At 41.0% G+C, this 14816-nt stretch overlaps 1 protein-coding gene across 3 annotated transcripts; it reads right to left on the minus strand.

Annotated features, from left to right (window-relative positions):
* Positions 1 to 3637: 3637 nt before the first annotated feature.
* LOC116356548 (high choriolytic enzyme 1) lies at positions 3638 to 10246 on the minus strand. Of its 3 annotated transcripts, none has more exons than XM_031802329.1 (11): positions 10065 to 10246; positions 9856 to 9921; positions 9656 to 9709; positions 9441 to 9509; positions 9257 to 9306; positions 6108 to 6189; positions 5886 to 6000; positions 5535 to 5707; positions 4443 to 4524; positions 4030 to 4151; positions 3638 to 3922 (listed from the first exon to the last, which is right to left on the minus strand). In XM_031802329.1, the coding sequence occupies exons 1-11, from the start codon at positions 10099 to 10101 to the stop codon at positions 3918 to 3920; spliced, it is 855 nt and encodes a 284-aa protein (XP_031658189.1). In that variant the 5' UTR covers positions 10102 to 10246; the 3' UTR covers positions 3638 to 3917. The 3 variants fall into 3 exon arrangements, with proteins under 3 accessions (XP_031658189.1, XP_031658190.1, XP_031658191.1); XM_031802330.1 differs by having other exon boundaries at positions 5886 to 5976; positions 10065 to 10202; XM_031802331.1 differs by lacking the exon at positions 9656 to 9709 and having other exon boundaries at positions 10065 to 10202.
* Positions 10247 to 14816: the final 4570 nt, after the last annotated feature.

The raw sequence follows: 14816 nt of genomic DNA on the forward strand, positions 1-14816 counted from the left end.
AACAACAAATGAGTTTGTTTTAAAGAGTAAAAACAATCAAAAAAACGAGAAAATAAGCAAAAGGAGGAACAAATTATAAGGAAGCCAGGCATGAGGGTGAAGAGGAGGAAACATGAGAGAGGAGGAAGAGAGACCAGAGTGGTTTATCAGGAGGGAAGTAGGAGATATAGAATTCAAGTTCTGATGGACAGAATCAGGAAGGACCATGGGATAAAAGGTCAATGAGATTAGCAGTAAAGAAGAGCTGAGTGGATCAAAAGAAAGTTATGAAAACACAAGGGGGGAGGCAAGATAAACAGAGACCCAGAGAAAATAGGTGAAAACACTTTAGAAGAGTAATAGAGAGGAGATTGAACTAGATTTCTGATGGACATATGGCCAAAATAACTATTTAAATAACTAAGGATTAGCAGAAAAGGAGAAGACCAAGAGCACAGGAAAAATAACCAACAGACGTCAAAAAGAAAGGAAGTCTACCTCTTCTACTTCTCTTTTAAAGTTGCTTTGGTTTCCTTTTGTCCTCTTTCTAAGCCTGTTCAAGTCTGAGATAGATGAAAAGAGCAGCCAAAGAAACAGATCTGTTGAAGCATCAATTGGAAAGGATGAAAGGGAGGGAGGCAGGAAGAGGAAAACACAGAAGAGCAGATGAGGTAAGTGCTTGGGCTTGTGATGAGAGGATAGGGGCTCCACAACTGGGGCTCATGTTTGAAATTTCTCAGACAAATTGTATTACTGTGAATCCCATTCGTTCAATGACTGTTTGATTAATTCCTGACGGAATAATTGTTTTACAGGAGCACTCTATGTTCTGCTTTCATGAGCTGCTGGAGGACATCATGGAGGAAGAGGGAGAGGGTCTATGATAGGCAGTTTGCCATGGCCCTAAATGGGCCTTTGAATGTTAATTCTTCATGCTTCATATCATACAACTTTACAATAAAAATGAATTGCAAGCATCAGCCTTTTCTGTTTGAGTGTGATCAGTGCAGTAGTAGTAAGATTGGTGTAAACCCAAGGAATATTCTGACCTTCTAGGCAGAGTTCCTCTGTCCAGTGTCTGTGTTCTTTTGCCAAGTGTCTGTGTTCTTTTGCCCATCTTAATCTTTTTATTGGCCAGTCAGATATAGCTTTTTCTTTGCAACTCTGCCTAGAATGCCGGCATCCCGGAATCGCATCTTCACTGTTGACATTGAGACAGTTTTTTTCCAGGTACTATTTAATGAAGCTGCCAGTTGAGGCATCTATTTCTCAAACTAGACACTCTAATGTATTCTTGCTCAGTTGTGCACCAGGGCCACCCCCTCTTTCTATTCTGGTTATTGCCAGTTTGCACTGTTCTGTGGAGTAGTACACAGCGTTGTACGAGATCTTCAGTTTCTTGGCAATTTCTCGCATGGAATAGCCTTAATTTCTCAGAACTAAAATAGGCTGACGAGGTTCAGAAAAAAGTTATTTGTTTCTGGCCATTTTGAGCCTGTAATCGAACCCACAAATGCTGATGCTCCAGATACCCAACTAGTCTAAAGGCCAGTTTTATTGCTTCTTTAATCAGAACAGTTTTCAGCTGTGCTAACGTAATTGCAAAAGGGTTTTCTAATGATCAATTAGCCTTTTAAAATGATACATTTGGATTAGCTAACAACGTGCCATTGGAACACAGGAGTTATGGTTGCTGATAATGGGCCTCTGTACAACTATGTACAGTTGAAGTCGGAAGTTTATATACACTTAGGTTGGCGTCAATTAAACTCGTTTTTCAACCACTCCACAAATTTCTTGTTAACAAACGATAGTTTTGGCAAGTCGGTTAGGACATCTACTGTGTGCATGACAAGTAATTTTTCCAGCAAATGTTTCTAACAGATTATTTCACTTATAATTCACTGTATCACAATTGCAGTGGATCAGAAGTTTACTTACACTAAGGTGACTGTGCCTTTAAACATTTTGAAAAATTCCAGAAAATGATGTCATGGCTTTAGAAGCTTCCGACTAAAATGTCAATTGGAGATGAGGATGTATTTCAAGGCCTACCTTCAAACTCAGTGCCTCTTTGCTTGACATCATGGGAAAATCAAAAGAAATCAGCCAAGACCTCATCATACGACTCAGGAAGGAGACACGTTCTGTCTCCAAGAGACGAGCGTACTTTGGTGCGAAAAGTGCAAATCAATCCCAGAATAGCAGCAAAGAACCTTGTGAAGATGCTAGAGGAAACATGTACAAAGTATCTATATCCACAGTAAAATGAGTCCTATATCAACATAACCCGAAAGGCCGCTCTACAAGGAAGAAGCCACTGCTCCAAAACCTCCATAAAAAAGCCAGACTACAGTTTGCAACTGCACATGGGGACAAAGAAAGTACTTTTTGGAGAAATGTCCTCAGCTATTTTGAAATAAAAATACAACTATTTGGCCATAATGAGCATTATGTTTGGAGGAGAAAGGGAGAGGCTTGAAAGCCAAAGTACACCATCCCAACCGTGAGGAACAGGGGTTGTAGCATGTTGTGGGGGTACTTCGCTGCAGGACGGACTGGTGAACTTCACGAAATAGATAGCATCATGAGTGAGGGTAAAATGTGGATATATTGAAGCAACATCAAGACATGTCAGGAAGTTAAAGCTTGGTCGCAACTTCCAACTGGACAATGATCCCAAGCATATACGTCCAAAGTTGTGGAACAATGGCTTAAGGACAACAAAGTCAAGTTATTGGACTGGCCATCACAAGGCCCTGACTTCAAACCTACAGAACATTTGTGGGCAGAACTGAAAAAGTGTGTGCGAGCAAGTAAGCCTACAAACCGGACTCCGTTACAACAGTTCTGTCAGGAGGAATGGGCCAAAATTCACCCAACTTATTGTGGGAAGCTTGTGGAAGGCTACCCAAAATGTTTGACCCAACTTTAAAAATGTAAAGGCAATGCTACCAAACACTAATCGATTGTATGTAAACTTCTGACCCACTGGGAATGTGATGAAAGGAATAAATGCTGAAATCTTGATTATGCTGACATTTCACATTATTAAAATATAGTGGGGATCCTAAATGACCAAAGACAGGGAATTTTTACTAGGATTAAGTAGTCAGGAATTTTTGAAAACCTTGTTGAAATGTATTGGGCTAAGGCGTATGTGAACTGACTTCAACTGTAGATATTCCACACAACATTGTCTACACTATTTCTGATCACGTTGATATTTTAATGAACAAAAGGCTTTCAAAAACAAGGACATTTCAAGTGACCCAAAACTTCTGAACAGTAGTGCATCTAGACATCTTTATGTATATTTGTTTAGTATTCCTTGCTAAATGGGGAGCCACATACATGGTTGAGCTCAAGAGTTCGCCAAAGTTCTCGTCAACTCACAGGTTTCGTAGCACACCCTTCCAGAGGGTGACATTCTAATTTTGGTGACTATGATCCCTGCTGTCTAAGTCCTGTTACAGCATCAATTTTAAATAATTTGTTGCCTAGCTAGCCAGCCAAGTTTTATACCTTAATCACCATTAAATTAAGTCATCTCTCCTGCAATGCTAGATCTACTTCATCTCTGATCCCATCTTGGGATGCATGATGAGCATAGCTTCGAAGGTCCATTATAGAATGAAATAGAACACTGCAAGAAACATCCCACTGACTGGATTATTTTCAGTCTAGATCATTTTATTTATTTCCAAGACAAGTGCAGTGGAATAGGCCTAATTCAAGGCAGCAAGAGCACACAGGACAAATTAAACTACCTGCTGCTGAACACACGTACAATACATCAGAAAGCTTTAAGGGACTTGTTCAACTTATTCATTGTTGAGAAGTTCAAATGTCAGTGCCATTTGTGTTGGAATCTTCAGTCGACAGCAGCGGTGTTGAAATCTTCTTCGATGGTGTAATAAGTCATAAATTGTGCATTGTTATTCTGTAACAGGACATGAACATGGTTAGAATACAGTGCGATAATGACTGCATTTACAAAGGCATCCCAATTCTGATATTTTTCCTGTCTGTCTGTGTGCATGCCTTTACCACATTGATAGAGTTTGTTAAGGCGTGTTATGTCCAGGGGGCTCAGGTGATTTCTTTGTCCAATCTGGACTCCCCTCTGCTTGGCGTCAATAGTGGGGTTCCGGTTTGATGAGAAGTAGTTTCTGCCAGGAGAAATCCAACAATGGGGGATTAGAGGACTTGCTACTTTAACACAAGGACTGCGCCACAATGCCACCCTATTCCCAATATAGTGCACATAGTTTGACCAGAGCCCAGGTTAAAATAGTGACCTAAAGAGGGAACCATTTGGTACGCACAGGGAAATGTTACTGGAGCTGGATACCGTACACAGTCACAGTAAAACTAATATTTACTTATTTCTAGCAGTTTAAAAACAAGGTGAGTGAAATTAGGACTTTAGTGGGAATAAGGAGCAGAGCAGTGTGACTGACGTTCCGTAGTGCATTATGGAGTCGTAGTCATAGGGCAGGTCCTGAGTGTCTCCTTTCTTCACCTTAAAGTTCTCTTGTTTTCCTGGAAGTTAAAAGAGTTACAAGAGGCAGATGTGACTGGTGGACACTGCTGGGTGTGAATGTGATATAGGGGAATGAAAATGTATACAAGTTGAGATGGAAACCATTAAGTTGAACCTCTAGCAGGAGGAAACTCTACATGATTCAAGGCATGAATATTTCATCTTACCTAATGAAACCCATTGCGGGTGGTAATGTAACAAAACTGCCCTCAAAACGAGCTTACATGTTATCCCAGGATACCCATTACGGGTGGCAACTGTAAAAGGTATATTTTACACCAGGATACCCATTACGGGCGGTAACTGTAGATGACAATGTCGTTATTCGCGTCAGGCAAATTTAGCGAACAAGGTTGCTGCAATCATGCCAGGGGAAATTCGCAGGAGTTAATGAATTAGGTTATATTCTACATAATTGGAAGTTAGTCAGTGAAATAAATAGTATTGGTCTCAAACTGAAGAACACTGATGGTTACTGGTGTAAGATTCTCTCTGGTGTTGACAGAACTGGTACTGTGAGATTAGGAGATCAGGATTCAAGGTTGCTATGGTTAGGCTATCAGGACCTGCTTAGACAAAGCAATTTCAACAGTAGAGAAAAGGGTTGCAATGTATGGGGAAATGACTGGCTGCAGTATTTCCGTTATAATAAGTACATGATAAATGGAACGTTAAGGCATAAATGTATGAAAGACTATTCTTATTTTAAACTCATGTTGTTCTGTCCTTGTGGTGCACTGTCTATTAAATGTTATGTAGTGTTTCATGTGTGGAGCCCAGGAAGAGTAGCTGCTGCTTAGGCAGTACCTAATAAAATACTAAATGTCAATAGTTAGTTCTGTACAGTCTTCACTCCAGACCACAAAAAGCTGAATCAGGTATGTTAGTGTTGGGCTAGTACTAAATCCTACACACTGCAGCTCTTCAGGGGACAAATTGACCAGCCCTGCCCCTGATCCACATGTAATGCCCGTGAGGTGGTTTAGTATGTTGTGTTGGTGTGAGTAACCTGGGACCACGTTGTCCCACTGTATGGTGACGTATTGGTCACGGTCTGGCCGTGTGTGCTCGTGGTGCAGGCCCAGGGCATGCATCAGCTCATGGCACAGGTTCCCCACGTTACAGGCTCTACCGAAGTACAGCGACTGGGCCCCGCCCTGAAAACCTACATACGACGCACAGCTAGAGTTGAGTGAAGAAAGAGAAAGGTGAGAGAAGGAGAGAAATGGAGGAGAAAGAGGGGATATGACAGGAAGATAAAAATAAAAGGATTGAACACAGGAAAAAGGAAGGAGAGGTTGTGAGTTAGCTAAACTGCTGGAAAGGAGAGAATGTGTTAATGTGTCCACTTTGGACTCACCCTGTCCCAGAGATGATGTCTATGTAGTTAATCTCATTGGTGTATTCATGGAAGAGGATACACGTCTGGTCTGAAATCATCTTGAACGCTGCTAGTATAGTTACCTTTCTGTCCACTGTGTGGATCAGAGACAATCTACCATTAGACGGTGCATATCATTCTCACTGTATTAGAAAACATCTAGTGTTAGTGTTCATCTCTCCTACTGTAGTCGACACTCACCCAGATAATCGTTGATCTTGTAGGGGATAGAAGCGACGCCATCTTTCTCAGGCCAAAGTAACTTCACAGCTAATCGGTCTTCCTGTAGGACAAAACACCTAGTCTTAAATCCAGCTGTCGCGAGACAGCATAGGCCTCCGATTAATTAAATTGTTATTTCTGCGTTTCCCCTATGAATGTTTTTAAATTCTAAAAATGGTAAAACCATTTCAGTACTACCTTAAATGACTAAAACCAGACTAAGTATGTAGAAGAAAAAAAAACTATGGAGCAATATAGAGCTTACTTTCCATGACAGACTGACCAGGTAAATGCTATGATCCTTATTGAGGTCACCTGTTCAGTGTATATGAAGAGACCGGTTAAAGGAGGATTGTTAAGCCTTGCGACATGGATCATGTATATATGCCATTCAGAGGGTGAAAAGGCAGGACAAAATATTGAAGTACCTTTGATCAGGGTATGGTAGGTACCAGGCTCACCAGTTTGAGTGTGTCAAGAACTGCAACGTTGCTGGGTATTTCACACTCAGTTTCCAGTGTGTGTGAAGAATGGTCCACCACCCAAAGGACATCCAGCCAATGGCAGTCCAGTGGTCGAAAATGGGTGACACGAATTGTGCAGAGCAACAGACGGGCTACAGTTATATTCAATTGACCGTCCAGTAAAACATTTGTGCCCAAAGAATGCTCAACTCGTAGAATCTTGACACAAATGGGGTATGGCAGCCGACAACCTTACAGAGTACCACTTCTTTCAGCAAAAAAACATGTTGCAGTGGACTAAGGAAACACTGCACACAGGAGATTTGGAAAAACGTCTGGTCTGATGAATCCCGTTTTTTTTGTTGCAATTTCACGCTGATGGGAGGACTAGGGTATGAAGAAAACCACATGCAGCCATCATGATGGTTGTCAACATTGCAGGCTGGTGGGTGGCAGTGGTGGTGTGATGCTGTGGGGTGCCTTTTCATGGCACACGTTGGATAAAAGTTGAGCAACGTTTGAATGTCTGAACATAATTGAAAATCAGGTGCATCCCTTCATGGCAGCAGTGTATCCATCAGGCAATTGATTCTTTCAGCAGGATAATGCCCCAAGCCACAAGGCTAGGATTGTCCAGGAATGGTTCCACGAAAATTTGTGAATTCAGCTTAGTGCAGTGGCCTGCCCAGTCACCAGATCTCAATCCAATTAAGCATCTGTGGGATGAGCTGGAACGAGCTATTTCATATTAGAGATCCACTACCAGTCACCTGGGCACAATGGTGGGAAGCATTGAGGACATCATGGGGCCAGCATTCCTGTGGAATGGGTGACACCTTGTAGAGTCCATGCCCTGACAAATTGAGGCTTTTGAGGGCAAAGGGGTGTGCAACTCAATATTAGGTGTTCCTCATGTTTTGTAAACTAATATATATATATATATTTTAAGATCTTTTAGAAGAAAATTTAAAAAATCAACTAAAATCATGCCACTACGATTTAAATTGATTGTCGTCACACAAATCTATTATTTGCATGATTCACTGTGCAATAGTATTTAACGTGAATTTCGAATGACTACCTCATCTCTGTAACCCACACATACAGATAATTGTAAGGTCTCAAACAAGCAGTGCATTTCAAACAGATTTACCTACAATGTCCTGTTGGTTTCAGAAACTTGCATAAGGCACCTATTGGTAGATGGGTTAAAAAAGAAAGCAGACATTGAAGATCCCTTTGAGCGTGGTGAAGTTAATAATTACACTTTGGATGGTGTTTCAATACACCCAGTCCATACAAAGAACACAGGTGTCTTTCCTAAGTCAGTTGCCAGAGAAGGAGCAAACCGCTCAGGGATTTCACCATGAGCCCAATAGGGACTATAAAACAGTTAGACTTTAATGGCTCTACAACACTAACCTGATTGACAGTAAAAAGGAAGCCTGTACAGAATAAAATTATTCCAAAACATGCATCCTGTTTGCATCAAGACACTAAAGTAATACTGCAGATAATATGGAAAAGCAATTATCTTTGTCCTGAATACAAAGTGTAATGACAGGCAAATCCAACAGATTACTGAGTACCACTTCATATTTTCAAGCATTGTGATGGATGCATCATGTTATGGGTATGCTTGTAATCGTTGCGGACTGGGGAGTTATCAGCTAAGCACAAGCAAGATCCTAGAGGAAATCCTGGTTTAGTCTGCTTTCTACCAGACACTGGGAGCACAATTCACCTTTCTGCAGGACAATAACCTAAAACACATGTGCAAATCTGCACTGGAGTTTCTTACCAAGACAGAATGTTCCCGAGTGGCCAAGTTACAGTTTTGACAAATCTACTGCAGGACCTGAACATGGTTGTTTAGTAGTGATCAACAACCAATTTGACAGCTTGAATAATTTTGATTAGATTGAGAAGTTACACAATCCAGATGTGGAAAGATCTTAGACTTACCCAGAGAGACTCACAGGTGTAATCGCTGCCAAAAGGTGCTTCTACAAAGTATTGACTCTGGGATGCGACTAGTTGAGATATTCCTGCATTTCATTTTCAATAAACTAGCAAACATTTTCATTATGGGCTATTTTGTGTAGATGGGTTAGAATTTGTATTCAATCCATTTTGAATTCAAGCTGTAACAACAAAATGTAAAATAAGTCAAGGGGTATGATGCTTTCAGAAGGCGCTGTACCAGCTTCTGGTATACACAGACTGAAATTAATGACTGCAAAATCACTAAAGGTTTCTTTACAAGACAGAATGTTAAATAAAATGACATTGAAACTTACTCTACTGGTGGTCCGTGGTGTTGATCCTTCGGATGGTTAAAAGTAATCCACAGGAAAGTACTGTTAACACAACTTTTTAGAGTGGCGGTACTGAAGTTGGAATTTCTATCACCTGGCACTTCAGTTATTATGCATGCATTGTATATTTTCCTGTGGATATATTGGCTCAAATTGCAACCATCTGAAGGACCAACACCATGGACAACCGGTAGAGCACGTTCAAATGTAATTCTGTTCAACAATCTGGCTTGAATGATTTTGGAGTCATTAGCTTCAGGCTGTGTATATCAGAAGGTGGTATCAATTAGATTCATCAGTCTAAAAGATGCAGTAACAGAACAGAAAGCAGGGATAACAGACTCACCGACACCAGAATGTCTCCCTCCATGATAGCAAGGTCGAACTGTAAGTCCTCTGTAACAGAGAGAGATGGTCTGAAACACTGACATGACATGCACTAGTTACAAGTCACTACCTCCAGTGCCATTAAAGTCCAGACCTCATGGTAGAGGTCCAGGATTGTGCGCTTCATCTAATGAATGCGTTACCTTCTCTGGTTTCAGGCGTTTTAAGCCAATCATTTTGTCTTTGGCGTGTCCCCATTGAGGCAGTGGAACCTAAAAGAAATTGTGAACAAACTTATTTTGTAATATCATTATGTTTATTGATAGACAAGCCATAAACTTGAAGACAACAGATTGAATTGTTTCTTTAGGCCCCATCAGCCCAAGAGATTGACTTTAGAATCACAGAAGAGGCCTACCTGTGGCAGTGAAAGTCACATTTGTAGAATTGTTGGGGTTTGTAGAATTGTCCACTGAAATACAGAAAGAAAATATTATAAAAGAGGAACAGAACAGTTTTGCAGTGAGGCTGGCCTACATTAAATATACATGGAAAACAGGCCTAGCTTTCAGCCGGTCATCTAACAAAATGACTGGTCCCAAATGCAGGCCTGCCTACCTGTGGCAGGGAAAGTAGCATTTGAAGTAGTAGCATTTGTGAAATTGGTGATGGGAACACTGCCCACTGAAATACACAAGGGGAACATAATACATGTTAGATAATAACATGGTGAACCAATCGGCGTCCGCAGTGGGGCCGGCCTGGCCTACCTCAAATGGAAAACACTCAAGAGCAGGATGTCACATAACCAAAATGACTGGTCCTACCTTGGACAAACCAGATGAGAATCAGAAACCAAACCATGTTGCAACGACAATTGTCCCCCAAGATTTGGGAAAAAACAACCAAAGAAAAAGCATAAACAATCGTGTGGAATAGCTCTCCTTCCAGTTAAATAGTGGGCAGGGCAGCAATCACAAAAGAACAGGTGCATTCTTCTTCTTCTGCTTCTGTGAGGTTTAAAGACGGTTGGCATCCAATATGTTGCATTATCGCCCTCTACTGAACTATTGTATGAATCCATTACCTTTGTGAAACAAAATTGGAAAGGGGAAATGTGAAAAAATAAATATATATATATATTTATATATATATTTTTAATGACCCTTCTAACTAACCCTACACTCATTAAAACCTATCACCTTATTCCACTACTTTAACCCTGCCTTATCCTACCCCAGGCCAACGACCCGAGAGGACGGGACACTACAACTCAACACACCCTGCAACTGTTCTGAAATCTAATCTCATACCCCCAAGTACTTCTCTGCAGCTGCCACCACAACATCTATTTTCTATGACTTACGTGTCATCTCTGCAGTACAGCAGATAACAATGGCTATGAATGCTAAGCCAAACTCACTGAAACATATATCACTCATTGGCCTATCCCTCTGTTCTGGCAAAGATCTACTATTCTCAGGGATCCTCTCAGAATCCCTCACCCTTGATCCACCCTCCACTTCCTCTGCATACAACATCTTCTTCACTACAATGACCCTGGCCACCTCAACCTGCTTCTCTCGCACCAGACACCTCCACTCAGGGTTACCTTCACCGACTCAATGGCACCCACCATCTTTTCCACCCAACTTGAAACCGACCATGGATCAGACAAAAGGCCTGGTTCCACCTTCTTCAAAAATCTTACTCCCACTGAACCAATCGTATCTTTATCATAGCCATGCCCATCAATGGAAGGCTTGGGCTCCAAGCTCCTCACAACACCTTCTACCCCTTCCATTTCCCTCTCCCTTGTCATTGCTATCTTCAACAGATACAAACCCATCCTCTGCCTCCCTCAGTCTTTTCAACCTGCTCTCTCTTTCCATCCAATCCTCCTCCCTTAAACAATTACCTGACTCCTGAAAATATTCAACTTTTCCAAGTCAAAATATTTTTTTAGCCTCCTTGAGGGACATGCTAAGCCCTGTACTCCCTCCACTTCAAACTCCTGTGTCACCAGAACAGATGCAGTTGGGAGCACTTGTTTTTAAGTCATCAACCTCAACAACAGATTGTGCATTATAGACAGTGTTAATGTGCATCCATAGTATATAGTGAACAGTACTGTGTATAATGTAGCAGATGCAGGAATGCCCTCATGCAGGGACACCCCGAGATATGGGCTGCAGTTACACGCTATTGACAGAAAGACACATCAACCTCAGATAAAGCATCTGAGACAGCAGAACAGCTCTCCTCTGTCTTAGTATGTGTAGGCCATGTATCTGATGCCGTCTGTTCAAAAAGAGTACGGCATGTCATACAGCCACAGTTGTAGAGCGGTCAGACTTTCTAGATGTTTAGTTCAATCCTGTGTGTTCTCTGGCCCATCTCTGATATCTTGTTGTGGATCTTGGCTATGATGGTGGGCTCCCCATTGACAGAAAATAAATATCTGCTGTGGGAAACCGTGTAGACAGTGTTAGTGTTCATGTATAGTGCAGTATAGACAGTGGTAATGTGCATCCATAGTATAGAGTAGTGAACAGTACTGTCCATAATGTAGCATAGAGCCCATGTCGTAAGTCCAAGGTGTTCCCAGAGTTGTATACCAAGAAGCAAGCTAGATCTACCCAGGTTTTTTTTAAATCTAGCCAGCTTCAGTTAGCTTCACATTCCAGCTCAGGCTTCATCCGTACTACGATGGTGGATTTTGCTCGTCCACCTTCCGTAAAAGGCTGTCACATGCTTCCCATTCAAAACACTTTAAGCTTATACATTTTGTGAAGTTTTTGTTCATTTTGGTGTTCGGTAGGTTATTTTCAACTGTTTGGGTGCACCAGTTTTTTTGTTGAGGCAAGTGGAAGTTTAGTAGTCAAAGTCTACACCCCTTCATCAGTGATTGGTTTACAGTAGGGGTGGGAACTATGGACGGGATTCTTCAATGAAGTGTTTGCTATCATCCACTTGAGAATTACTGCACTAAACTGATGTGTAATTGCACAACTAAGACCTCCTCTGCAAAAACGTAAAGAATTCAATATAGATTTCTTGATGTATCTATTTTGAGGAAGTGTTTCTGGCTATATTGTTCCTACAGTGGCTCAAAATAGACAAACAGTAATATTGGCTCTTTCTTCTAGTTATTCAAGCGAAGGTCTTTAGGGAGTGTGAGCACAGAAGTTTGCATCGCCTAGCCCAGTTCTGCTTGGAGCAAACTGAACCTATATATGGGGACGTCTTACGTATTACTCCTGAAAAGTTATTGTAAATTTCATCAGGCTATTTGAAAATAGTCAAAATTAGAGCCATCTTATGGGCAAAAGTGACATATTTTATGACCTATTGTTAACTTATTTTGAGGTGCTTATCAATGCACAAGCCCCTTTTTCCCCCACTCCTATCGATCTGATTTCATTGGTCCTTAACTCGCAAATCAGACAATTCATTCAGGATATATGAGAAAGCTCAGAGTTAGCCTACCCCAGAGAAGGTTAGTTTTAGAGGATTTGTTGCCTTGGAAATGTACACAGAACAAAAATATACACACAACATGTAAAGTGTTGGTCCCATGTTTCATGAGATGAAATAAAAAATATTTTAAATTTTTCAACCATAAGGTGCCTCGAACATCCTTTTAGAGAATTTGTAGCCATGCTGGGAGGGAGGCTGACAAGTATTTGCATATAATTATGCCTTTTTGTGGGGACAAACTCATTCTGATTGACTGGGCCTGGCTGCAAGTGGGTGAGCCCTCCAAGGCCCACCCAATGGATGCACCCCTGTACAGTCATGTGAAATCCATAGATTAGGGACTAATTCATTCATTTCAATTGGCCTATATATGGACTGTAACTCAGTAAACTCTTTGAAGATGCGTTGATATTGGCCTTCCGAGTGGTGCAGCGGTCTGAAGCACTGCATCTCAGTGCAAGAGGCGTCACTACAGTCCCTGGTTTGAATCCAGGCTGTGTCACATTCGGCCGTGATTGGGAGTCCCATAGGAAGACACACAATTGTAAAAATGATGTAATGTTGCAATTATACATTCATGCAGGAGGAAATACAATGATTGCACTAGTGCATATGTGTGACAGTGGTCTGCACACAGCATATTATCCCCGGAGATGCCAAACTCAGGGACAATGTCCACCATATGATGTCACAGTGATGTCATAATGAGTGGGAGAAAAAAAACACCTGCATCAGAGACAGTGCAAAGTTTTCATACTCTGCCACATCCTGAAGAGTTACAATGTCTACCATTTGAAACTGGAATCTACATTGAATTTACAACACATACAGTCTTTCTTATGAATACATGTCTTTCTTGTTGTCCCTTAATTTCCCCTCAGTAAAAATCAGTTAATGTCAAAGCAAAATTGAATATGAGGATGAACAAAGGTACTTTTTACATAGTCCTATGTGCATCCCAAATCAACCCTATAAAGTACATTATCAGCCCTGGTCAAAGGTTGTACACTATGTAGGGAATAGGGTCCCATCAGAGGACAGCCACTCATGATGCATCATGAACAGTAGCTGTGAAGTGATACACATTGCTACAGTGTGGTTTTTACTATGTTTATGAGCTTACTAGTACTAAATATACTGTATTTCAAACATAGAAGTGGATTAATTGGTTAATAGGCCTATGTGGCTCTGGTGATTTGTAGTCTGTCATGGTGGGTGTGGCTTCCCATGGCACCACATTACATCACAATTGTGATGTCATAAATGATTGTATTCTGGTTTGATGACAGCCTAAAAGGTTTGCCATAGCATTACTGTCATATTACAGCAACACTTACAAGTTCAATTCAGGGTCAAAATCATTGCTATATTTTAGATGGTTATTTTGGTGGTAAGTAGTTGTGACCACTTGTGATTTAGTGTGAAAAGGCCTACTTTGTGGCACAATTTAATTTAGATGATTTGAATAATATAATCATATTTTTAAGCCATATTGTATCTTTTTCAGGATTACTGTAATTGAAGGAACTATGGGAAAGTTCTCCTTTCCAAGGCTCATCATAAGAATGGTTAGAATCTATTTTCTCTCACCACCCCCATAGTCAAAACTCCAGTGATTTAAAATCATCACTTTGACATATAGGCCTATGAGCTTTTCTAAGATTGAAAATAACAAGCTTGTATCATGATAACCTCATTTCTGACTGCATGTTTGTCATCATTTTCATTTCTAGCCATGGGCAAAACGGACTGCACAGGATGATTTCTGTACAGGAACTACTGAACTCCACAGGCCCAGAACACACCAGCCTCACAACTCCTCACAACTCCCCAGCCTTAATGTAAGTCCCATCTGCAGGCTAAATCTACGACCCACTAAAGTGGTCCAGACTAATCATGTATGGCCAATCAGTGTAAACTTTGTACAAACTACGGCTTGATCTAGTGTCAACATTATACCTTATTGATATTCTATAATAATGAAATACAATGGAAGGCACATAATAATCCAATGAGTAAAATAAAATATACCATGTTCTATTCTCAATATCCCTACTGCCCCAAAGGTGTGTAGGCAGGACAAGGAGAACACTGATTCA

This window comes from Oncorhynchus kisutch, linkage group LG23, assembly GCF_002021735.2.
Source record: "Oncorhynchus kisutch isolate 150728-3 linkage group LG23, Okis_V2, whole genome shotgun sequence".
NCBI classification, from domain to species: domain Eukaryota; kingdom Metazoa; phylum Chordata; class Actinopteri; order Salmoniformes; family Salmonidae; genus Oncorhynchus; species Oncorhynchus kisutch.